Genomic DNA, 25,925 nt, shown 5'->3' with positions numbered 1-25,925 from the left:
GGCTGCCTTTTTCGATCGCTAGGCTATGTTCGCTAAGTCTGTACCTTGTCAAGGTTCTTCAGTTTGTTATCCTTTACCATGGTCAGGTAATCAGCTATGTTGTATTGTCTGTTTAGGGCCAAGTAGCAATTGAGTTTGCTTTGGGTTTTTGTTGTTTCTGCTCAATATGACATATTTTTCCTTTTGCTTAGCGACGATTGTGTTGGGTCGAATTCTTTGTGTTACCCTGTCACTGTCCTGGGGCTGGTTATTGTTAGTATTGTTATTAGTTACTTTATTGAGTCCCAGGACTAGTTGACTGAGGGTATTCTTCTTTATGGTCAGCTCTTGGCATTTCAGGGCGTCAGTGATAGCATTGGGGGTTGCTCATTTGTAGGTGATTCCAAAATTTGGTGGCTCTTTTTTGGATATCTCTCAGTCCCTCTCCCTCAGGGAGATATCTGTACACTGACTGGTGTCTCTCAGTCCCTCTCCCTCAGGGAGATATCTGTACACTGACTGGTGTCTCTCAGTCCCTCTCTCTCTCTCAGGGAGATATCTGTACACTGACTGGTGTCTCTCAGTCCCTCTCTCTCTCTCTCTCAGGGAGATATCTGTACACTGACTGGTGTCTCTCAGTCCCTCTCTCTCAGGGAGATATCTGTACACTGACTGGTGTCTCTCAGTCTCTTTCCCCCTCGGGGAGATATCTGTACACTGACTGGTGTCTCTCAGTCCCTCTCTCTCAGGGTGATATCTGTACACTGACTGGTGTCTCTCAGTCCCTCTCTCTCAGGGAGATATCTGTACACTGACTGGTGTCTCTCAGTCCTCTCTCTCAGGGAGATATCTGTATACTGACTGGTGTCTCTCAGTCCCTCTCTCTCAGGGAGATATCTGTACACTGACTGGTGTCTCTCAGTCCCTCTCTCTCAGGGAGATATCTGTACACTGACTGGTGTCTCTCAGTCCCTCTCTCTCAGGGAGATACCTGTACACTGACTGGTGTCTCTCAGTCTCTTTCCCCCTCGGGGAGATATCTGTACACTGACTGGTGTCTCTCAGTCCCTCTCTCTCAGGGAGATATCTGTACACTGACTGGTGTCTCTCAGTCCCTCTCTCTCAGGGAGATATCTGTACACTGACTGGTGTCTCTCAGTTCCCTCTCTCTCAGGGAGATATCTGTACACTGACTGGTGTCTCTCAGTCCCTCTCTCAGGGAGATATCTGTACACTGACTGGTGTCTCTCAGTCCCTCTCTCAGGGAGATATCTGTACACTGACTGGTGTCTCTCAGTCCCTCTCCCTCAGGGAGATATCTGTACACTGACTGGTGTCTCTCAGTCCCTCTCTCTCAGGGAGATATCTGTACACTGACTGGTGTCTCTCAGTTCCCTCTCTCTCAGGGAGATATCTGTACACTGACTGGTGTCTCTCAGTCCCTCTCTCAGGGAGATATCTGTACACTGACTGGTGTCTCTCAGTCCCTCTCTCTCAGGGAGATATCTATACACTGACTGGTGTCTTTCAGTCCCTCTCTCTCAGGGAGATATCTGTACACTGACTGGTGTCTCTCAGTCCCTCTCTCTCAGGGAGATATCTGTACACTGACTGGTGTCTCTCAGTCCCTCTCCCTCAGGGCGATATCTGTACACTGACTGGTGTCTCTCAGTCCCTCTCTCTCAGGGAGATATCTGTACACTGACTGGTGTCTCTCAGTCCCTCTCTCTCAGGGAGATATCTGTACACTGACTGGTGTCTCTCAGTCCCTCTCTCTCAGGGAGATATCTGTACACTGACTGGTGTCTCTCAGTCCCGCTCCCTCAGGGAGATATCTGTACACTGACTGGTGTCTCTCAGTCCCTCCCTCTCAGGGAGATATCTGTACACTGACTGGTGTCTCTCAGTCCCTCTCTCTCAGGGAGATATCTGTATACTGACTGGTGTCTCTCAGTCCCTCTCTCTCAGGGAGATATCTGTACACTGACTGGTGTTTCTCAGTCCCTCTCTCTCAGGGAGATATCTGTACACTGGGAGATAACTGTACACTGACTGGTGTCTCTCAGTCTCTTTCCCCCTCGGGGAGATATCTGTACACTGACTGTGTCTCTCAGTCCCTCTCTCTCAGGGAGATATCTGTACACTGACTGATGTCTCTCAGTCCCTCTCTCTCAGGGAGATATCTATACACTGACTGGTGTCTCTCAGTCCCTCCTCTCTCAGGGAGATATCTGTACACTGACTGGTGTCACAATTTCACAATTCAAATCGCTTTATTGGCATGATAAGTTACATCTTATGTTGCCAAGCATCAAAATACATTTATGGTTTAGCACATAACGCAGTTCTATTCATACAGTGTATAAACAGGTATATCCCTGAGTGTATAAATATACATTCGCATTGTTTATATATATTCTTTTCTTAGTTTACTGGTTGTCCCTCTGTTCATGGCAAGCTGTAACATAGTGTGCCGCCAGTGTTATACAGCTTCTCTCCTTCACAGTAGGAATGGGAGTTTTTGGGTTGTCATTCAGATTTCTGAAATCAGGGCATATTTGTGAGCATTTTTGGTAGAAATTCTCCCTGATGCCCTGATATTTTCCACAAGCCTGTGAGGAAGTGCATCTCTGTCTCACCACTCCCCTGACTGCAGTGAGAGCATATCCTGTCCTCTCTTGGCAGCCTGGTCTGCCTGTGTCTGCCTTTTTCGATCGCTAGGCTATGTGTCGCTAAGTCTGTACCTTGTCAAGGTTCTTCTCAGTTTGTTATCCTTTACCATGGTCAGGTAATCAGCTATGTTGTATTGTCTGTTTAAAGGGCCAAGTAGCAATTGAGTTTGCTTTGGGTTTTTGTTGTTTCTGCCCAATATGTCAGATATTTTTCCTTTTGCTTAGCGACGATTGTGTTGTGGTCGAATTCTTTGTGTTACCCCTGTCACTGTCCTGGGGCTGGTTATTGTTAGTATTGTTAGTAGTTACTTCACTGAGTCCCAGGACTAGTTGACTGAGGGTATTCTTCTTATGGTCAGCTCTTGGCATTTCAGGGCGTCGTAGTGATAGCATTGGGGATTGCTCATTTGTAGGTGATTCCAAAATTTGGTGGCTCTTTTTTTGGATAGTGATTATTAATGGATATTGGCCTAGTTCGCCCTGCATGCATTGTTTACTGTTTTCCTTTGAGTCCGGAGGATACTTTTACAGAATTCTGCATGTAGGATCTCAATTGGGTGTTTGTCCCATTTTGCAAATTCCTTGTTGAGTTAGCGGTCCCCATACCTCACTGCCATTGAGTGCAATTGGTTCAATTACTGATTTGAAAATTTTGAGCCAAATGCTAATTGGGATTTCTATTTGGATTGATTTTTTGATGGCATAGAAAGCCTTCTTGCTTTCTCTTTCAGTTCATTCACAGCCAGTTTGAAGTTTCCCGTAGAACTGATTTTTAAGCCCAAGTATGTGTAGGTTAGTGGTTTGTTCAATTTTGGTTGTTCCTACTGTGAAATTTATTTTGGGTCCCTGATGTTTGGATCTTTGCTGGAACACAAGGACTTTGGTTTTTTGGGGATTTATTGTCAGGGCCCAAGTCTGGCAGTACGACTCCAGCAGGTCCAGGTTTTGCTGCAGCCCCTCTTTAGTAGGTGACAGCAGAACCAGGTCGTCTCTCGGTCCCTCTCTCTCAGGGAGATACCTGTACACTGACTGGTGTCTCTCACTCTCTTCCCCCTCGGGGAGATATCTGTACACTGACTGACTGGTGTCTCTCAGTCAATTCAATTCAAATCGCTTTATTGGCATGACAAGTTACATCTTATGTTGCCAAAGCATCGAAAAACATTCATGTTTGTACACAAAAATACAGATCTATCCATACAGTGTATAAACAGATATATCCCTGAGTGTATAAATATACATTCATATAATTTATATATACTCTTTTCTTATATTTAGTGGTTGTCCCTCTGTTTATGGCAAGCTGTAACATAGTGTGCCGCTAGTGTTACACAATTTCTCTCTTCCCCTAGTAGGTATGGGAGGTTTTTGGTCGTCATTCAAATTTCTGAATTCCGGGCATATTTTTGTGAATTTTGGGTAGAAATTCTCCCTTATGCCCTGATATTTTCTAACAAGCTGTGAGGAAATGCATCTCTGTCTCCACCACTCCCTGACTGCAGTGAGAGCATATCCTGTCCTGTCTTGGTAGCCCGGGTCTGCCTGTGTCTACCTTTTTCGATTGCCAGGCTATGTTCACTAAGTCTGTACATTGTCAAGGTTTTTCTCAGTTTGCTGTCCCTTTACCATGGTCAGGTAATCAGGCCATGTTGTATTGTCTGTTTAGGGCCAAGTAGCAATTGAGTTTTGTTGTTTCTGCCCAATATGACAAATATTTTTCCTTTTGCTGAGCAACGATTGTGTTGGGTCGAATTCTTTGTGTTACGCTGTCACTGTCCTGGGGCTGGTTATTGTTAGTAGTTAGAGATATCTGTACACTGACTGGTGTCTCTCAGTCCCTCTCAGGGAGATATCTATACACTGACTGGTGTCTCTCAGTCTCTCTCCCCCTCGGGGAGATATCTGTACACTGACTGGTGTCTCTCAGTCCCTCTCCCTCAGGGAGATATCTGTACACTGACTGGTGTCTCTCAGTCCCCTCTCCATCAGGGAGATATCTGTACACTGACTGCTGTCCTCTCAGTCCCTCTCCCTCAGGGAGATATCTGTACACTGACTGCTGTCTCTCAGTCCCTCTCTCTCAGGGAGATATCTGTACACTGACTGGTGTCTCTGGTGATATAATCCTCTGTCTCTCTCTCTCTCTGACAGATATACCTATGAAGAGTACAAGGCGACTGCTGACTGGCTCCTGGCTCGCACCCATCACAGACCTACCATAGCGATTATCTGTGGCTCTGGTCTGGGTGGTCTTGCCGACACCTTGAAGGACCAAATTACCTTTCAATTACAGTGATATTCCGAACTTCTCTCAGAGCACAGGTAAGGTGTGCCGGATATGCCCCAGAAACCCAATGGACCCCAACCCCTTCCCATTCACACCCAGTGTACTCAATCCCAATGGGACCCAACCCCTTCCCATTCACACCCAGTGTACTCCAATCCCAATGGACCCAACCCCTTCCCATTCCCACTCCCCCTGTACACAATCCCAATGAACCTCTTCCCCCTTGTGTTTTAGTGATCGGTCACGCGGGGAGGCTGGTGTTTCGGTCGTTTAACGGGAAGGTGTGTGTGTGCATGCAAGGCCGCTTCCACCTGTACGAGGGCCATCCTGTGTGGAAGGTAAGCGAGGGGCGGTGACGCTGAAACTCGGGGTCAGGGGGTGGGACCTGGGGGGGGGGGGGGGGGGTAGTCTGGGTGAATCTGGGAGGGGGTTCCGGATGGATGTCGGGGGGTGGGGTTAAGCCGGGTGAATCTCGGGGTGATGGGGGGGCTTGCGGGAGGTGGGCGCTGGTGCCGGATGGATCTCCGGGGTGCTGTGTGGTCCGTACGAGTCGCTGCTCCGGTTCTGATCCCGTTCTGTTCCCACAGGACACCTTCCCAGTGCGGGTGTTCCGGCTGCTGGGGGTGGACACTCTGATCGTGACCAATGCATCTGGAGGGCTGAACGAGGATTTCAAGGTGGGGGGACATCATGCTGATCAAAGACCACATCAACCTCCCCAGGATTCGCAGGTCTCAACCCCCTTGTGGGACCCAACGACGACAGGTCAGTCCCGGAGGGGTCGCGGGTCAGTCCCGGGGGTGGGGCAAAGGGAGCCCGCACACACTCGCACTCTGACCTTCAACCTCGCTTAAAATTCCAATCCATTTGATGTCGTCTTCGGCCTTCCCATTCTGACTCTACGCCACCCAGGAAGGGACTTTCCCACCTGTCATCTGTGCATCTTCCTGGGACTTCCCAAACCGCACGACCCTTGAGCTCATCCATGAACCCGTATTCTACTCTCCACGACCTCCAGATCCGTCCGGTTTCTGCCCTTTGAGATGTTGCGATTGAGGTCAATGCCACCAGGAGATCAGAGGGCGAGTGTTTCAAATCTGCCACATAAGGAAACTCTCCAACGTAATCTTTTAGTGACCGTTACTTACTGCCTCCAAGTGCTGGGTTCAATCAATCAGCTGGCGGCCAGCATCCTTGTCACTCCACAAGTGGTGATCTAAAGCCCGTTCCGGTCCACTCGAACCAGGCTCGCGGCCTCCCTCCGACTTAAGGAGGGGGCCATCAGTCAACGCCCTAATTACTGTACAATCACTACTCAGGGTGTGCGGGGGGGGGGGGGGGGAAGAAGAGAGAGAGAGTGGGGGGGGGGGGGGAGAAGAGAGAGAGTTGGGGGGGTAACATAGAAACATAGAAGATAGGAGCAGGAGTAGGCCATTCGGCCCCTCGAGCCTGCTCCGCCATTCGGCCCTCGAGCCTGTTCCGCCATTCAATGCCATCATGGCTGGATCATCCAAACTCAGTACCCTGTCCCTGCCTTCTCCCCATATCCCTTGATCCCTTTAGCCTTAAGGAAATATATCCAACTCCTTCTTGAATATATTTAATGAATTGGCCTCTACTGCCTTCTGTGGTAGAGAATTCCACAGGTTCACCACTCTCTGGGTGAAGAAATTCCTCCACATCCCTGTCCTAACCCTTATCCTTAGACTGTGACCCCTGGTTCTGGACTCCCCGACCATCGGGAACATCCTTCCTGCGTCTAATCGGGAACATCCTTCCTGCGTCTAGTCCTGTTAGAATTTTATAAGTTTCAATGAGATCTCCTCTCATTCTTCTAAACTCCAGTGAGTATAAGCCTAATCGACCCAATCTCTCCTCGTACGTCATTCCTGCCATCCCAGGTATCAGTCTGGTGAATCTTCGCTGCACTCTCTCCATGGCAAGAACATGCTTCCTCAGATAAGACGACCAAAACTGCACACAATACTCAAGGTGTGGTCTCACCAAGGCCCTGTACAACTGCAGCAAGACATCCTTGTTCCTGTACTCAAACCCTCTCGCTACGAAGGCCAACATACCATTTGCCGCCTTAACCGCCTGCTGCACCTGCATGCTTACCTTCAGCGACTGGTGCACAAGGACACCCAGGTCTCGTTGCACTTCCCCTTCTCCCAATCTATTGCCATTCAGATAATCTGCCTTCCAATCTTTTTCTCTTCACATATCTATAAAAGCTTTTACAGTCAGTTTTTATGTTCCCTGCAAGCTTACTCTCATATTCTATTTTCCGTTTCTTAATGAATCCCTTTGTCCTCCTTTATTGAATCCTAAACTGCTCCCAATCCTCTGGATTACTGCTTTTTCTGGCCAATTTATATGTCCTCTCCTTGGATCTTCTGCTATCCCTAATTTCCCTTGTTAGCCACGGTTGAGTCACCTTTTTTGCTTTATTTTTATGCCAAACTGGGATGAACAAATTCTGTAAGCACGTTCATTGGGCTAGCACAGGCTCGCTGGGCTGAACGGCCTCCTGTTTGATTGTGTGTAACGGCCTGCCTCTCCTGGTTGTGCCAAGGTTCGGCGCGCGGTTCCCGTGTATGTCGGATGCCTATGACAAGGAGCTGCGTCGACTGGCCGTGGATGTGGCACGGGATCTGGGATACTGCTCCTTCCTGCGTGAGGGTGTCTACTGCGCTCTGGCAGGACCCTCCTACGAGACCATCGCCGAATGTCGCATGCTGCGCGCCCTTGGAGCAGACTCTGTCGGTGAGTTCACCCCCCACTGGCCGAGAGGTCAGAGGGAATCAGCCACAGCCTGGGGTCAGACTTCACTCTGTATCTAACCCCTGCTGTACCTGCCTTGGGAGTGTTTGATGGGACAGTGTAGAGGGAGCTTTACTCTGTATCTAACCCCTGCTGTACCTGCCCTGGGAGTGTTTGATGGGACAGTGTAGAGGGAGCTTTACTCAGTATCTAACCCTGTGCTGTACCTGCCCTGGGAGTGTTTGATGGGACAGTGTAGAGGGAGCTTTACTCTGTATCTAACCCCGTGCTGTACCTGCCCTGGGAGTGTTTGATGGGACAGTGTAGAGGGAGCTTTACTCTGTATCTAACCCGTGCTGTTCTGGCCCTGGGAGTGTTTGATGGGACAGTGTAGAGGGAGCTTTACTCTGTATCTAACCCGTGCTGTACCTGCCCTGGGAGTGTTTGATGGGACAGTGTCGAGGGAGCTTTACTCTGTATCTAACCCCTGCTGTACCTGCCCTGGGAGTGTTTGATGGGACAGTGTAGAGGGAGCTTTTCTCTGTGTCTATGCCTGTTTTAACATGGTTAACAAAGCATATGGGATCTTGGGCTTCATAAATAGAGGTATTGAGTACAAAGTGGAGAAGTTATGCTGAACCTTTATAAAGCGGCTGGTTAGGCCACAACTGGAGTATTGCGTCCAGTTCTGGTCACCACACTTTAGGAAGGATGTGAAGACACTTGAGAGGGTGCAGAGGAGATTTACCAGAATGGTTCCGGGGATGGGGGATCTTAGCTACAAGGACAGGTTGGAGAAGCTGGATTTGTTTTCATTGGAGCAAAGGAGGTTGAGGGGTGATTTGATAGGGGTGTAGAAGATTATGACGGGTTTGGGTAGGCTAGACAGGGAAAGGCTGTTCCCACTAGTTGATGGTACAAGGGCTAGGGGACACAGATTTAAGGTTTTGGACAAGAGATACAGGGGGGGATGTGAGGAAAAACTTTTTTAGGCAGCGAGTGGTGAGGACCTGGAACTCACTGCCGACGGAAGTGGTGGAAGCGGAGACACTCAATGTTTTCAAGGGGAGACTGGATAGACACTTGAGGGAAATAAACTTGCAGGGCTATGGGGATAGAGCGGGGGAATGGGACTGACTGGATTGTTCTACAGAGAGGCCGGCACAGACTTGATGGGCCGAATGGCCTCCTTCTGTGCCGTTATGACTTTTGTTTGCTTGGGATCTGTCTCCGTAGGGATGAGCACGACCCACGAGGTGATTGCGGCCCGCCATTGCAAGCTCCGGGTCTTTGGTCTGTCGCTGGTCACCAACAAGGCGGTGATGGACTACGAGAGCGAGGAGCGCGCCAACCACGAGGAGGTGCTGCAGACGGGCAAGCGCAGCGCCGAATTCCTGGAGAAGTTGGTGACGCACATTGTGGGCAGGATGGACTGCGACAGCAACATGGCCTGAAGGCCCAGCACCTCCCACCTCGCCGCTCGCTTCCCCATTCCCCCTGAATCCCACACCCACCCTACCATACCCCACCCCCGCTGAATCCCCCCCCCCCCCCCACCTCACCCACCCTGAATCTCCCCCCCCAACCCCAACCGAGCGTCGATGACCTGAACCTAATAAATTCACCCTGCTGTTCTCCAAATCTTGGGGAGAGGTCATTCAATCTCCACAGCCAATCACCTGCGTCTCTCCAACCCCCCCTGGCCAACCCCCCCCTGACCCTGATGCGGGATCCGTGCCGACTGTGCCCCTCCCGCCAGAGGGGCGGCCCTGGGGTCTGTTGGCCAGCGCGACAAATGGACCTAATTGATAGTTGAGGGCCAGTTTTTGATTGCATGGCCAGTTGAGTTGTTGGGGACCATTTCGGATTGGGCGATTAATGCTCTTTCCTTTGCCAGATTTTAGTGTGGACCATTTATTTTTATTTTTTATTTAATTAATCTGTCTTCAGCACTGCTCGCTAATTAGAAGCACTCAACAATGTAAATTATAGTTTCGATTAACTTATATTGTTATTTAACTAGGTATGATTCTTTAGCGGTTTATTTTTGTACCAGGGCTGGTGTCCACTTATCGCACACTGGGAATCAGTTTTATAACGGTATACATCTTGTGTCTGCAATAAACAGTGATCTCAGTCCCTCTGAGATATCTGTACACTGACTGGTGTCTCTCAGTCCCCCCCCTCTCTCAGGGAGATATCTGTACACTGACTGGTGTCTCTCAGTCCCTCTCCCTCAGGGAGATATCTGTACACTGACTGGTGTCTCTCAGTCCCTCTCTCTCAGGGAGATATCTGTACACTGACTGGTGTCTCTCAGACCCTCTCTCAGGGAGATATCTGTACACTGACTGGTGTCTCTCAGTCCCTCTCTCTCGGAGATATCTGTACACTGACTGGTGTCTCTCAGTCCCTCTCCCTCAGAGAGATATCTGTACGCTGACTGGTGTCTCTCAGTCCCTCTCTCTCAGGGAGATATCTGTACACTGACTGGTGTCTCTCAGTCCCTCTCCCTCAGGGAGATATCTGTACGCTGACTGGTGTCTCTCAGTCCCTCTCTCTCAGGGAGATATCTGTACACTGACTGGTGTCTCTCAGTCCCCCCCTCCCTCAGGGAGATATCTGTACACTGACTGGTGTCTCTCAGTTCCTCTCTCAGGGAGATATCTGTACACTGACTGGTGTCTCTCAGTCCCTCTCCCCCTCAGGGAGATATCTGTACACTGACTGGTGTCTCTCAGTCCCTCTCTCTCAGGGAGATATCTGTACACTGACTGGTGTCTCTCAGTCCCTCGCTCCCTCAGGGAGATATCTGTACACTGACTGGTATAAATGTATATTTATACACTCAGGGATATACTTGTTTATACACTGTATGAATAGAACTGCGTTTATGTGCTAAACCATAAATGTATTTTGATGCTTTGGCAACATAAGATGTAACTTATCATGCCAATAAAGCGATTTGAATTGTGACTGGTGTCTCTCAGTCCCCCTCTCTCTCAGGGAGATATCTGTACACTGACTGGTGTCTCTCAGTCCCCTCTCCCTCAGGGAGATATCTGCACACTGACTGGTGTCCTCTCAGTCCCTCTCTCTCAGGGAGATATCTGTACACTGACTGGTGTCTCTCAGTCCCCTCTCTCTCAGGGAGATATCTGTACACTGACTGGTGTCTCTCAGACCCTCTCTCTCAGGGAGATATCTGTACACTGACTGGTGTCTCTCAGTCCCCTCTCTCTCAGGGAGATATCTGTACACTGACTGGTGTCTCTCAGTCCCCTCTCTCTCAGGGAGATATCTGTACACTGACTGGTGTCTCTCAGTCCCTCTCTCTCAGGGAGATATCTGTACACTGACTGGTGTCTCTCAGTCCCCTCTCTCTCAGGGAGATATCTGTACACTGACTGGTGTCTCTCAGTCCCCTCTCTCTCAGGGAGATATCTGTACACTGACTGGTGCCTCAGTCTGTGGCCATGAATGTGTCTCGGTCGGTGGATCAAAAACAGGTTGCATTGGACCCAGCGCCGTTATAAGCAACACCTGATATTCAGTTTCTCTAAACTGTCATTTTATTTATTTCCTGTTATGCTCTGTAGAACTGTGACCGTGTATAAGTTATGTCGATTTTAATCTGCTGATACCGCGCTTCGAACTTGTTGTTTAGCGAGAAGCTGGTTCTGTTCGGAGCCGGTTCCTCCGGCACCGAGCAGCCTTTCAAACATTCCCAAACCGGATTCAAGCAGCTCCAATCCCTCCGCCCGGGTTTGGGGATAATTGGGTCTGTCGGGTGCAGGTTTGGGGGAGTCCAAGACACCCCGAACCCCAAGGCACCCCAACTCACTCAACTTATTCATTTACTTAAAAAAAAAGTCTTCACGGTTTGCTTTAGTTTTGCAATTCTCACTGTCGAGAAATATTCTGCGAATGTTGATTGTTTCCAATCTCCTCTCTCTCTCTTTCTCCTCTCTCTCTCTCTCTCTCTCTCTTTCTCCCCCCCTCTCTCTCTCTCTCTCTCTCTCTCTCTCTCTCCCCCTCCCCCCCTCTCTCTCTCTCTTTTCCCCCACCCCCTCTCTCTCTTTCCCCCCACCCCCTCTCTCTCTTTCTCCCCACCCCCCCCCCCCCCTCCCTTTAAACTATTTTATTTCTATAGATTTTTATAGTCTGGCTGCTCGACCTTTAACCTCAGTCAGAAATTAAAAAATCTGGAAAACAAACCGTACCTGGACGTTTTTATTCATTCACTGCACACACTGACAGCAGGTCAACCGCTGTACAGGGTCAGGGGTCAAACTGGGAGTAGATGGTCAAGGGTCACACTACAACCTGGGGTCAATCACTGTCGAGGGTCACATTGAGCCCCAGGGGCCACCACTGCGCAGGGTCAAGGATCACTGGGACCTGGGGGCAACCACTTGTATAGGGTCAAGGGTCACACTGGGACTTTGGGTCTGCTGTGGCTCCGTGGGCAGCACTCTCTCTCGCTTTGAGTCAGCAGGTTGTGGGTTCAAGTCCCACTCCAGGGACTTCAGCACAAAAATCTAGGCCGACACTCCCAGTGCAGTACTGAGGGAGCGCCGCACTGTCGGAGGGGCAGTACTGAGGGAGCGGTCCACTGTCGGAGGGGCAGTACTGAGGGAGTGCTGCACTGTCGGAGGGGCAGTACTGAGGGAGAGCCGCACTGTCGGAGGGGCAGTACTGAGGGAGCGCCGCACTGTCGGAGGGGCGTTACTGAGGGAGCGCCGCACTGTCGGAGGGGCAGTACTGAGGGAGCGCCGCACTGTCGGAGGGGCAGTACTGAGGGAGCGCCGCACTGTCGGAGGGGCAGTACTGAGGGAGCGCCGCACTGTCGGAGGGGCAGTACTGAGGGAGCGCCGCACTGTCGGAGGGGCAGTACTGAGGGAGCACCGCACTGTCGGAGGGGCGTTACTGAGGGAGTGCTGCACTGTCAGAGGGGTAGTACTGAGGGAGCGCCGCACTGTCGGAGGGTCAGTACTGAGGGAGCGGTCCACTGTCGGAGGGGCCGTACTGAGGGAGCGCCGCACTGTCGGAGGGGCAGTACTGAGGGAGTGCCGCACTGTCGGAGGGTCAGTACTGAGGGAGCGGTCCACTGTCGGAGGGGCCGTACTGAGGGAGAGCCGCACTGTCGGAGGGGCAGTACTGAGGGAGTGCCGCACTGTCGGAGGGGCAGTACTGAGGGAGCGCCGCACTGTCGGAGGGGCAGTACTGAGGGAGCGCCGCACTGTCGGAGGGGCAGTACTGAGAGAGCGCCGCACTGTCGGAGGGGCAGTACTGAGGGAGCGCCGCACTGTCGGAGGGGCAGTACTGAGGGAGCACCGCAGGGTCGGAAGGGGCAGTACTGAGGGAGCGCTGCACTGTCGGAGATTCCGTCTTTCAGATGAGACGTTAAACCGAGGTTGCGTCTGCTCTCTCGGATGGACGCAGAAGATCCCATGGCACTATTTCGAAGAAGAGCAGGGGAGTTCTCCCCAGTGTCCTGGGGCCAATATTTATCCCTCAAATCAACATAATAAAAAAAAACATGATCCAGTCATTATCACATTGCTGTTTGTGGGTTCTTGCTGTGCACAAATTGGCTGCCACGTTTCCCACATTACAACAGTGACTACACTTCAAAAAGTATTTCATTGGCTGTAAAGCGCTTTGGGCCGTCTGGTGCTCGTGGAAAGCGCTATAGAAATGTATATTTATATCCATTTATATAGCGCAAGATCCTGCAAATCCATTGGCAGGACAGGCGCACCAACGTCAGTGTTCTTGCTCAGGCCAGCATCGAAGCTTTGACCACGCTCCATCAGCTCCGATGGACGGGTCACATTGTCCGCATGCCCCATACGAGACTCCCAAACAAGCGCTCTACTCGGAGCTCCGGCACAGCAAGGGAGCCCAAGGTGGGCAGAGGAAACGCTTCAAGGACACCCTCAAAGCCTCCTTGGAGAAACATCGCATTGAAACTTATAAAATTCTAACAGGACTAGACAGACTAGATGCAGGAAGGATGTTCCCGATGGTCGGGGAGTCCAGAACCAGGGGTCACAGTCTAAGGATAAGGGGTAAGCCATTTAGGACAGAGATGAGGAGGAATTTCTTCACCCAGAGAGTGGTGAACCTGTGGAATTCTCTACCACAGAAGGCAGTAGAGGCCAATTCATTAAATATATTCAAGAAGGAGTTGGATATATTTCTTAAGGCTAAAGGGATCAAAGGATATGGGGAGAAAGCAGGGACAGGGTACTGAATTTGGATGATCAGCCATGATCTCATTAAATGGTGGAACAGGCTGGAGGGGCCGAATGGCCTACTCCTGCTCCTATCTTCTATGTTTCCAACCCCACTGACACCGGGGAATCCCTGGCCCAAGACCGCACAAAGTGGAGGAGAAGCATCCGGGAAGGCGCCGAACACCTCGGGTCTCTTCGCCGGGAGCAAGCGGAAGCCAAGCGCAGGCAGCGCAAGGAGCGCACATCAACCCGCGCACCCCACCCACCCGCCCCTTCCACCACCGTTTGCCCCACCTGTGACAGAGACTGTAGGTCCCGCATTGGACTCATCAGTCACCTGAGAACTCATTTTTAATGTGGAAGCAAGTCATCCCAAGGGACGGCCTAAGAAGAAGAATATAAATGTAAGTCTATCTTTCTTTCTCTGTACAGGGTGCAGGGACGCACGGGCCGGTTTGGAAGCTCAGAGACTGTCCCCTCCTGCTGCTGATGGTCGGCTCGGGCCGCTCCTTGCGCTGCGAAGTGGGGAAAAATCAGGAGCAACGCCAACCTTTCCACTCACGAAGACTTGGAAAAAACCCGCCACGCAAGCGCTTAAAATCGCGCCGGCCATTCTGGGACAACAGCAGCCAATAGTCACACAGCTGGTGTCGACCCACTATCCAGAGGGACCGAATCATGGGTCGCACGCAATGTCGAAACATAGGCCCAGAAATTCGGGTCCCCACGGGTGAGTACGCACGGGGTACTCACGCGTAGGCCCAACGAAAGTGCCGGTTTTGTGCACGCACTGCGCAAGCAACGGGAAACCGGAACTTCCGTTCCCTTAAAGGAAAGGGTTCACAGGTCGAACGCGTGCGCCGGAGAGGCAGCACGTAGGCCTCGAACTTCCGTTTTTTTTTTACAGGTTTCTCCGGGAGGGTAAGTCTCCAGCAGCTACGCTTGTAAAAAGCAGTCACAAGGCCTGCTTTCTATGCCATTTAAAAAACCAATCCAAATAGAAATTCCAATTAGCATTTGGCTCAAAATTTTTAAATCAGTAATTGAACCAATTGCACTCTATGGCAGTGAGGTATGGGGACCGCTAACACAACAAGAATTCGCAAAATGGGACAAACACCCCATTGAGATCCTACATGCAGAATTCGGTAAAAGTATCCTCCGGACCCAAAGGAAAACCGTAAACAATGCATGCAGGGCAGAACTAGGCCAATATTGTTGGATCCGTGGTTCAATGGATAAATAATCACACGGTTGCTGTACATTAACAATTAACAGGTCTTTACTGGAGGAGGGTATCGCTAGACTGGGGGAACAGAGGCATGCGCAAGCTTATATACCGGTGTGGTCACTGCCGGTACTACAGTATACAGGAGCTGTAAAAGTAGTTCTGACTTAAAGGCACATACACTACAATTCCTCCCCTTTTAGACTAATAATACCTCCTAATATTCAAATAACAATTAACATTTTTACATGTTCATTCAATAACAAAAGTCCAGTTATAGATTCAGTCTTTGGGGCGGCTTCCTGACCCTTTCGGGATAGCGCCTTTCCAGAGGTTCTTGTTCTTGGTGCAGAGGCGATTCTGACCCCTTTTCATCGGGTTGTTTCTCAGGTTCCACTGCTACTGAGTCCGAAGTAGATGCTACCGGTATGTCGGGTTCATCCCCAGGTACTCGAGACATGGGGTTGACGCCTTCCTGTGACGCTAAGATCTGATCGACGTGGCGCCTCACAATGTTCTCCCCGACATCCACTGTGTACATTAATGGCCCCTGCCTTGTACATATCGTTCCGGGTTGCCACATCTCTGTTCGATAGTCACGGGCCAAAACTGGTTGCCCTACATTGAAGCTCCTTGTCGGCTTCTCATTGATGTGCTGGAATTGTTTGTCCTCAACATTTCTTCGCACATTTGGTCTGAGCAAGTCCAGACGAGATCTCAACCTTCGGTTAAAGAACATCATGGCCGGGGTCTGGTTGGTAACTGCATGTGTCGCGTTTCGGTAGGCTAATAAGAAATTGTCCATCTTATGCTGTAGTGGAATTTCCTCGTCACACATGGCCTTTATCGCCTTCTTAAAGGTTTGTACGAACCTCTCAGCCAATCCATTTGTGGCTGGTACGGGGCGGATGTGTAATGCCTTACCCCATTCCTTTTCATGAATTTCTGGAACTCGTCGGACACAAACTGTGGTCTATTATCAGAGCAAATCTGCTCTGGCAAACCGTTTCTGGCAAATATGCTCCGTAGGACTGCAATCGTTTTCTCTGTAGTGGTTGAAGACATCTTTATCACCTCAGGCCACTTTGAATGAGCATCCACTGCTATTAAGAACATTGAGTCCATGAATGGACCAGCAAAATCAATATGTACCCGTTGCCATGGAGAGGAGGGCCACTCCCATGGGTGTAGAGGGGCATGTGGTGGTGCATTTTGGACCTTCTGGCATCCTAAGCAGCTCTTAGTTAGGTCTTCGATTTGTTGATCGATTCCCGGCCACCACACATAAGCCCTAGCAAGGCTTTTCATTTTCACTCCCCCCAGATGACCTTCATGTAGCTCATTTAGCACTCTCTCCCTTAACTTGGGTGGAATCACCACTCTGGATCCACACATCACTGTCCCCTGGCATACTGACAGCTGTTCTCTTCTGGATGAGAATGCTGGCAACAGTGAGTTGCCATGTGTTGGCCATCCCCTCACCGTCAATTCATATACCCGTGACAGCGTCGGATCATTGCGGGTCTCCTTCTCTATATCCGCCTTTATTACTGGCAATCGTTGAATTATCGACGAATAAAATGTCTCGATAGGGTCCACTGCTGGTGCTTCCTCCACAGTAGGCAGCGGCAGGCGCGATAGCCCATCAGCGTTCCCATGCTGTTTCGTGCCTTTGTATTCTATCTCATATTGATTCGCCCCTAGAAACAGGGACCATCTTTGTAACCGCTGTGCAGTCATTACTGGCACGCCCTTCTTAGGATTAAAGATGGAGGCAAGTGGTTGGTGGTCAGTCAGTAAGGTGAACTTCTGCCCATGCAGATAGTGGTTGAATTTTTTTACTCCCCATACTAGGCTGAGGGCCTCCCTGTCAATCTGGGCGTAGTTGCGCTCGGCTGAGGTTAGTGACCGAGACGCAAAGGCTACCGGCCTCTCCAACCCGTCTGGGAATTTGTGCGACAGCACTGCTCCAATACCGTAGGGTGATGCATCACATGCCAAACGAATTGGTAGTGCTGGGTTGAAATGGGCCAACACCTCTTTTGATGTGATCAATTCTTTATACTTCTGGAAAGCTTGTCTACGTTCATCATCCCACTTCCATGGTACCCCTGTTTGCAGTAGGGTGTTCAGCGGGTGTAATACCGTGGACAAATTTCAAATCAAATCAAAATCAAATCAAATCAAATCAACTTTTATTGTCATTGTTAGTGCACAAGTGCAGTACAATGAAATGTAGGCTTGCGGCTCCCGAGAGTGTACATTTAGATTAAGACATTTAAACATTCAACATACATTTGGCTTGTAATACATTAACATAAACATAAACATAATAAAGTGCATTGACAGATGTGCAGGCTTTAGAGTTTATTTGTGGAGTTCAGTAGGATGACAGCCCTGGGAAAGAAGCTGTTCCTAAATCTGGACGTACGGGTGCGAATGCATCTGTAGCGTCTCCCAGATGGCAGGAGGGCGAACAGACTGTGGCTGGGGTGGGTAGGGTCTTTGATGATGGACCGTGACCTCCGTAGACAGCGTTTCTGGTATATGTGCTCTATGGTCGGTAGCCGGGGGCCGGTAATGCGTTGGGCAGTTTTGACTACCCGCTGCAGGGCTTTCCGGTCATAGTAGCTACAGCTGCCATACCATACTGTGATACAGTTCGTCAGGATGCTCTCTATTGTGCAGTTAGAGAGGATCAGGGGTGACAGGTTACATCCCTTCAGCCTCCTTAGGAAATATAGGCGCTGCTGGGCCTTCGTCACCAGAGAGGAGGTATTGAGGGACCAGGAGAGGTCTTCCGTGATGTGGACTCCGAGGAACTTAAAGCTGTCCACCCTTTCCACCACAGCCCCATTGATGTGGATGGGGGTGTGACTTCCGCCTTTAGACTTCCTGAAGTCCACAATGATTTCTTTGGTTTTCTTGATGTTAAGGGCCAGGTTGTTATCGGCGCACCACTTCACGAGATGCTGGACCTCCTCCCTGTAGGCTGACTCATCATTGTTGGTGATCTGGCCTACTACCGTGGTATCATCCACAAACTTGATGATGGTGTTGGAACCATGAACAGCCACACAGTCGTGGGTGAAGAGGGAGTAGAGGAGGGGGCTCAGCACACATCCTTGTGGGGCCCCCGTGTTCAGGGTCAGGGGGGGGAGGTGTGGTTACCTAATTTGACAGACTGGGGTCTGTTTGTTAGGAAGTCCAGGGTCCAGTTGCAGAGGGAAGTGTTCAGGCCAAGAGTTTGGAGTTTGGTGGCCAGCTTGTTGGGGACGATAGTGTTGAATGCTGAGCTGTAGTCTATGAACAGCATTCTGATGTAAGTCTCTTTAGCGTCTAAGTGATTCAGTGCCGAGTGTAGAGCAGTTGTGATTGCATCCTCCGTTGATCTGTTTGCACGATAGGCAAACTGGTGTTGGTCAAGAGAGGCGAGGAACACTGGCTTTGATGTGAGCCAGGGCCAGACTCTCAAAACACTTCATTATGATGGGTGTGAGTGCGACAGGTCGATAGTCGTTCAGGCACGTCACAGCCGTTTGTTTTGGCACAGGAATAATGGTAGCGGTCTTGAAGCATATAGGGACTACTGCCTGGGCCAATGACAGATTGAAGATGGCGGTGAAGGCATCAGCCAGCTGATCAGCACATTCCTTGAGTACCCATCCAGGGATGCTATCCGGTCCAGCAGCCTTTCGTGTGTTCACTCCGCGTAGAACACCTCTTACGTCGGAGGTCGACAGAGTGAGCACCTGGTCTTCCGGGGGTGTTTGGTAAGAACTTGTGGTAATAGTTTACCAGCCCGAGGAACGACCTCAGTTGTGACACATTTTCCGGTGCTGGAGCCTTGACTACTGCCTCAATCTTGTCAGGGGACTTATGTAACCCCTCTTCATCGATGACGTGGCCGCAATACGAGATCTGTTTCTGGAAAAACTCGCACTTGTGGCGATTAGCTCGTAGCCCATACTCCTTTAGTCTGGTGAGCACCTTCTCCAAGTTGGCGAGGTGATCACCGTCATTTTCGCCCGTGACCAAGATGTCGTCCAAATAACACTGGGTCCCTGGAATCCCTTGCAGGACCTGATCCATCGCCCTTTGCCAGATAGCCGGAGCCGAGGCTACTCCAAACACCAGCCGGTTGTATTGATAGAGACCTTTATGAGTGTTGATCGTAAGGTAATGTTTCGAAGCTTCTTCTACCTCCATTTGCAAGTACACCTGGGCTAGATCAATTTTGGTGAAGCGTTTACCTCCAGATAGCGAGGCGAAAATATCCTCAATTCGTGGAAGCGGATATTGCACCGTGTGAAGGACTGGGTTCACTGTCACCTTAAAATCCCCACAGATGCGGACCTTCTTTGGTTCCCCAGGCGTATTACTCAACGACCTCTTCATTACAAGAATGATGGGTGTAGCCCACTCGCTCCAGTCCACTTTGAACAGTACTCCTGAATGTTCCAACCCTTCCAGCTCTGCATCAACAGCTGGTCTGATCGCATAAGGCACTGGTCTGGCCTTCAGAAACTTTGGGCTTGCATTTTCCTCTATTTTAATCATTGCTGTTATTCCTTTTAGTGTTCCTAGTCCCTCCTGGAACACTTCTTTTGCGTCAGTTAGCATTTTTGACAGTCGTCCGGGTGTGACGTCGTCATCCTTTTTGGCCTCAACCTTCAGTGCCTGTATGGAATGCCAATCTAATTGTATCTTCCGGATCCATTCACGTCCTAGCAGTGGTGGTCCTCCATTTGGCAATACATATATATCCATTTTAGGTATTTCCTGGCCTTTTATATGTCACTTTCACCCTTATTTTTCCTTTGGGGTAGACTTTTTGCCCTGTATACGTCTTCAAGACAATCTCTGTAGCTTTCAAGGATATGTGTGAAAATAGCCGCTTGTAGTCTCTTTGATTTATGACTGTTAGAGCTGACCCTGTGTCCAATTCCATTTCCACTTGGACTCCATCTATCTTGAGTGTAACCCAGATAGTCTGGTGATCCTCCATTTCGGTTACATTATGTAGTTTCAGACAACCCAGCTCCTTGCTTCCGGAGTCTGTGTCACTTTTCTGTTCGTCTGAACCACTGTCCATCACCTGGTGTACCTTTTTGTACTTCTCCTGTGGAGATTTCTTACTGTTGGTTTTCTTCCCAGACCTGCAGACTCTTGCTATGTGTCCTGCTTTCCCACACTGTCTGCACACTTGGTCCTTGAACCAACAATCTTTCTGGTCATGTGTTGTTCTGCCGCAGCGATAGCACTTCCCTGTTCCATAGGTCATTTCGTTGGTGCCATATTCTTGCGGTCTCCGTTGTATCTCTGCAGCGCCCCTTGCGGCTGCTTCGTGTGATACTGCCATACTGAAAGCTTTGTCCAGCGTAAGGTCCTTTTCTGATAGAAGCCGTTTCTGGGTTCCTTCACTTTATAACCCACACACAAACTTGTCCTTTAACGTGTCTGCTAGTCCCGCTCCAAACTGGCAGTATTTCGATAGCTTGCGCCGTTCCGTTAGGTACTCAGCATTGCTTTTGTCTTTGTGTTGGTTCCTTTTATGGAACTTAAATCGTTCTGCTATCAGCAGCGGTGTGGGGTTTAAGTGGTCCTGTAGGATTTCTACTATGCTTTCAAAATTCTTGTTTACCGGCTTCCCTGGGGTTATTAGATTTCGCAGTAACCCATAAGTTTTTGCACCCATGGAATTTAACAGAACCAGTGCTTTATTAGCATCTGGCACTTCATTCGCCCTGCAGTACACCTCAATATGTTCCACATATGTCGCCCAATCTTCGACTTCATTGTCGAACGTAGAGATACTGCCACTCTTCGGCATCCTTCGTTGTGCGTTAACTATCCCCAATGGCGCCTCCCGCGCTTCCCCTTCTTCTCCGCTGGCACAAAATGGCGTCTCCCATGCTTACCTTCCTTCCCGCGCTCGCCCGTCTTCTCCGCTGCGGCTTCGCAAAATGGCGTCTCCCGCTCTCTCCCTTCTTCTCCGCGGCTCAATGGCGTCTCCCGCGCTCTCCCTGCTTCTCCGCGGCTCAATGGCGTCTCCCCTTTCTTCACCCCACGGACCCTGTTCAGCCTGTGATCCCTGGCTGTGCTCTGTGCGTTCTGCTCTTGATATTTTTCGACGCCGCTCAGTCTAGAACCCGGCTGTTTCTTACCCTCTCTCTCTCCGGTTTGTTTTAATTTTCCTCGACGCCGCTCGGTGTTCAACCCCCGGCTGCGCCCTGCACTCTTCACCCTCTGTCTTACCCCGTCGACGCTGCTCGGCTCTCTCTCCGCCGTCGGTCGGCTCCAGCCGCCGCTGCTCGGGAAGGGTCTGCGCTGGACCTGTCGTCGGTCTCTTACTGCTCGTTGTGGCTGGGGAACCAAGCCCGGCTTTCCACAGCCTCCCCTGTGAAGTTGGATCTCTGCCTGACTGCTGGGCGGTTGCTTGTGGTCGACGCCCGTGTTCCTGGACTCGACTATTTTTTTTTTTCTTTCTTTTATATTGCAGGTAGATTCGAATCGACACTCGTCGCCACTGTTGGATCCGTGGTTCAGTGGATAAATAATCACACGGTTGCTGTACATTAACAATTAACAGGTCTTTACTGGAGGAGGGTAATCTCTAGACTGGGGGTACAGAGGCATGCGCAAGCTTATATACCGATGTGGTCACTGCCAGTACTACAGTATACAGGAGCTGTAAAAGTAGTTCTGACTTAAAGGCACATATACTACAAATATCCATTAATAATTACTATCCAAAAAAGAGCCACCAAATTTTGGAAACACCTAAAAATGAGCAACCCCCACTGCTATCATTACGAAGCCCTGAAATGCCAAGAGAGGACCATAAAGAAGAATACCCTCAGTCAACTAGTCCTGGGACTCAGTGAAGTAACTACTAACACTACTAACAATAACCAGCCCCAGGACAGTGACATCGTAGCACAGAGAACTCGACCCAACACAATTGTCACTAAGCAAAAGGAAAAATATCTGTCATATTGGGCAGAAACAACAAAAACCCAAAACAAACTCAATTGCTACTTGGCCCTAAACAGACAATAAAACATGGCTGATTACCTTGACAATGTACAGACTTAGTGAACATAGCCTGGCCATCGAAAAAGGCAGACACAGGCAGACCCGGCTGCCAAGAGAGGACAGGATATGCTCTCACTGCAGTCAGGGAGTGGTGGAGACAGAGATGCACTTCCTCACAGCTTGTGGAAAATATCAGGGCATCAGGGAGAATTTCTACCCAAAATTCACAAAAATATGCCCTGAATTCAGAAATTTGAATGACGACCAAAAACTCCCATACCTACTAGGGGAACAGAGAAATTGTGTAACCTTAGCAGCACACTATGTTACAGCTTGCCATAAACAGAGGGACAACCACTAAATCTAAGAAAAGAGTATATACAAATTATATGAATGTATATTTATACACTCAGGGATATATCTGTTTATACACTGTATGGATAGATCTGTGTTTATGTGTTCAACCATACATGTTTTTCGATGCTTTGGCAACATAAGATGTACCTTATCATGCCAATAAAGCGATTTGAATTGAATTGAATTGAAGTGGTGAATTAAGTTAAATTAAAACATTTTTTCCACAGGTTTATTATTTTTAAATACTTTAAAGAAAGGTAAGTTCATTTTTAGCCCTGTTAGAAACTGTAATTAATTTTTTCAAAAATTTAAATTATTGTTTAAAATAGTTATTTTATGTAATTTATAGTTATTTTAAAAATGTGATGTTTTTAAAAATTTATTTGAAGTTTTAGTGATGTTTTGGGGCTTATAGTATTTATGGTTTTGACAGGTCTTCCTGTCAATTTTATGAATGGGCATTTCCCTGCTCCCATTGGCTCTCCATGGCCCACGTGATCCCAGGGGACGCTTCGAACTAACTGCGCCCCTGGGATACGCAAGCACTGCGCGCCGGCTGTTGGAGGAGGCCCGGGATCGGAATCCCACGCGGGCCCACAGCACAACGGCCGGCGTGCTAGGTAAGTCCAGGTCGGAGGCTTGCACCCGCGGGAAGCCCCCGACCCGAATTTCTGGGCCATAGAAAATTAGGAGCAGGAGTAGACCATTCGGCCCTTTGAGCCTGCTCCGCCATTCAATATGATCATGGCTGATCCTTTATCTCAATACCATATTCCCGCTCTCTCCCCATACCCCTTGATGCCTTTTGTGTCTAGAAATCTATCTATCTCCTTCTTAAATATATTCAGTGACTTGGCCTCCACAGCCTTCTGTGGTAGAGAATTCCACAGGTTCGCCACCCTCTGAGTGACGAAATTTCTCCTCATCTCAGTTCTAAATGTCCTACCCCGTATCCTGAGACTGTGACCCCTCGTTCTGGAACCCCCAGACACAGAACCAACACCTCATCACTGAGCCAACAGCAGAGGTCCCCAGCTTCAACCTCCCTCGAAGACAGCGGGCGGCGCTCGGCCCAATCCGTGCAGGGCCCGGACGATGCGCCCACCTGCTCCACACGTGGAAGATGAGGGACGACCCCAAGTGCGACTGTGGCCACACATCCCAGACCACGGAACACATCACGTCGGACATATTTGACCCTGAAGTGAGCTTCCATAGAAACATAGAAGATAGGAGCAGGAGTAGGCCATTCGGCCCCTCGAGCCTGCTCCGCCATTCAATGAGATCATGGCTGATCATCCAAATTCAGTACCCTGTCCCTGCCTTCTCCCCAGGGGATGGTCATATGAGGAGAGTTTGAGTAGATTGGGACTCTACTCATTGGAGTTCAGAAGAATGAGAGGCGATCTTATTGAAACATATAAGATTGTGAAGGGGTTGGATCAGGTGGATGCGGGGAAGATGTTCCCGATGATGGGTGAAACTAGAACTAGGGGGCATAGTCTTAGAATAAGGGGCTGCTCTTTCAAAACTGAGATGAGGAGGAACTACTTCACTCAGAGGGTGGTAGGTCCATGGAATATGCTGCCCCAAAAAGCTGTAGAAGCTACATCATTACAAATAGACAGTTTCCTAGAAGTAAAGGCAATTAAAGGTTACGGGGAGCGGGCAGGAATTTGGACATGAGTCTAGGTTCGGATCGGTCATGGCCCTGTGGGTAGCGGAGCGGGCCCAGGGGCTGTGTAGCCTGATCCTGCTCCTATTTCGTGTGTCTAATTCTGTTAGATTCAGGAGATGGTTCTGTGATAGTGGATTGGCGGTTAGGATCAGATCAGCCATGATCTTATTGAATGGCGGAGCAGGCTCGAGGGGCCGATTGGCCTACTCCTGCTCCTATTTCTTATGTTCTTATGTTCTTATCCCTTGATCCCTTTAGCCTTAAGAAATATATCTAACTCCTTCTTGAATATATTTAATGAATTGGCCTCAACTACCTTCTGTGGTAGAGAATTCCACAGGTTCACCACTCTCTGGGTGAATAAATTCCTCCTCATCTCTGTCCTAAATGGCTTACCTCTTATCCTTAGACTGTGACCCCTGGTTCTGGACTCCCCGACCATCGGGAACATCCTTCCTGCATCTAATCTGTCTAGTCCTGTTAGAATTTTATAAGTTTCAATGAGAACCCCTCTCATTCTTCTAAACTCTAGCGAATACAAGCCTAATTGACCCAATCTCTCTTCATATGTCATTCCTGCCATCCCAGGTATCAGTCTGGTGAATCTTCACTGCACTCCCTCCATGGCAAGAACATCCTTCCTCAGATAAGGCGACCAAAACTGCACACAATACTCAAGGTGTGGTCTCACCAAGGCCCTGTACAACTGCAGCAAGACATCCTTGCTCCTGTACTCGAATCCTCTCGCTATGAAGGCCAACACACCATTTGCCTTCTTCACCGCCTGCTGCACCTGCATGCTTACCTTCAGCGACTGGTGCACAAGGACACCCAGGTCTCTTTGCACTTCCCCTTTTCCCAATCTATTGCCGTTCAGATAATAATCTGCCTTCCTGTTTTTGCCACCAAATTGGATAACCTCGCATTTATCCACATAATACTGCATCTGCCCAATTAGCCAACCTGTCCAAATCATACTGGAGTTTCTCAGCATCCTCCTCACAGCACACACGCCCACCCAGCTTTGTGTCGTCTGCAAACTTGGAGATATTCTGACCCCATATCCGCAGCATAACAAAGACCGCCTATTTCCACCTCCGTAACGTCGCCCGTCTCCGCCCTTGCCTCAGCTCATCCGCTGCTGAAACCCTCACCAATGCCTTTGTTACCTCGAGACTTGACTATTCCAACGCACTCCTGGCTGGCCTCCCACAGTCTACCCTACGTAAACTCGAGGTCATCCAAAACTCGGCTGCCCCGTGTCCTAACCCGCACCAAGTCCCGATCGCCCATCTCCCCTGTGCTCGCTGAGCTACATTGGCTCCCGGTTAAGCAGCGCCTCGGTTTCAAAACCCTCATCCTTGTTTTCAAATCCCTCAATGGCCCTCGCGCCCCCTCCCTATCACTGTGACCTCCTTTCAGCCCCACAACCTTCCGAGATCTCTGCGCTCCTCTAATTCTGGCCCTCTTGAGCATCCCTGATTCTAATCGCTCCACCATTGGTGGCCGTGCCTTCTGTTGCCTGGGCCCTGAGCTCAGGAATTCCCTGCCTAAACCTCTCCGCCTCGCTACCTCTCTCTCCTCCTTTAAGACGCTCTTTAAAACCGACCGCTTTGACCAAGCTTTTGGTCACCTGCCCTGATTTATCCTTATGTGGCTCGGTGTCAACGAGAAGTGAGCT

At 49.7% G+C, this 25,925-nt stretch overlaps 1 protein-coding gene across 1 annotated transcript in view; it reads left to right on the top strand.

Annotated features, from left to right (window-relative positions):
- The window catches only part of LOC147118206 (purine nucleoside phosphorylase-like), a 13,626-nt gene extending 3,766 nt beyond the window's left edge, over positions 1 to 9,860 (top strand). Inside the window, 8 exon segments of the mRNA XM_085984300.1 lie at positions 4,803 to 4,932; positions 4,934 to 4,973; positions 5,173 to 5,276; positions 5,526 to 5,618; positions 5,620 to 5,655; positions 5,657 to 5,703; positions 7,514 to 7,704; positions 8,938 to 9,860. Coding sequence (XP_085840426.1) covers positions 4,803 to 4,932; positions 4,934 to 4,973; positions 5,173 to 5,276; positions 5,526 to 5,618; positions 5,620 to 5,655; positions 5,657 to 5,703; positions 7,514 to 7,704; positions 8,938 to 9,155 — 859 coding nt within the window. The 3' untranslated portion in view covers positions 9,156 to 9,860.
- The last annotated feature ends 16,065 nt before the right edge of the window (positions 9,861 to 25,925 follow it).

This window comes from Somniosus microcephalus, chromosome 4 (genome assembly GCF_052327205.1).
Source record: "Somniosus microcephalus isolate GS21.2 chromosome 4, FLI_Smic_1.0, whole genome shotgun sequence".
NCBI lineage: Eukaryota > Metazoa > Chordata > Chondrichthyes > Squaliformes > Somniosidae > Somniosus > Somniosus microcephalus.
The sequence above is the reverse complement of the archived record's forward strand: the minus strand, read 5'-3'. Positions and strand labels throughout refer to the sequence as shown.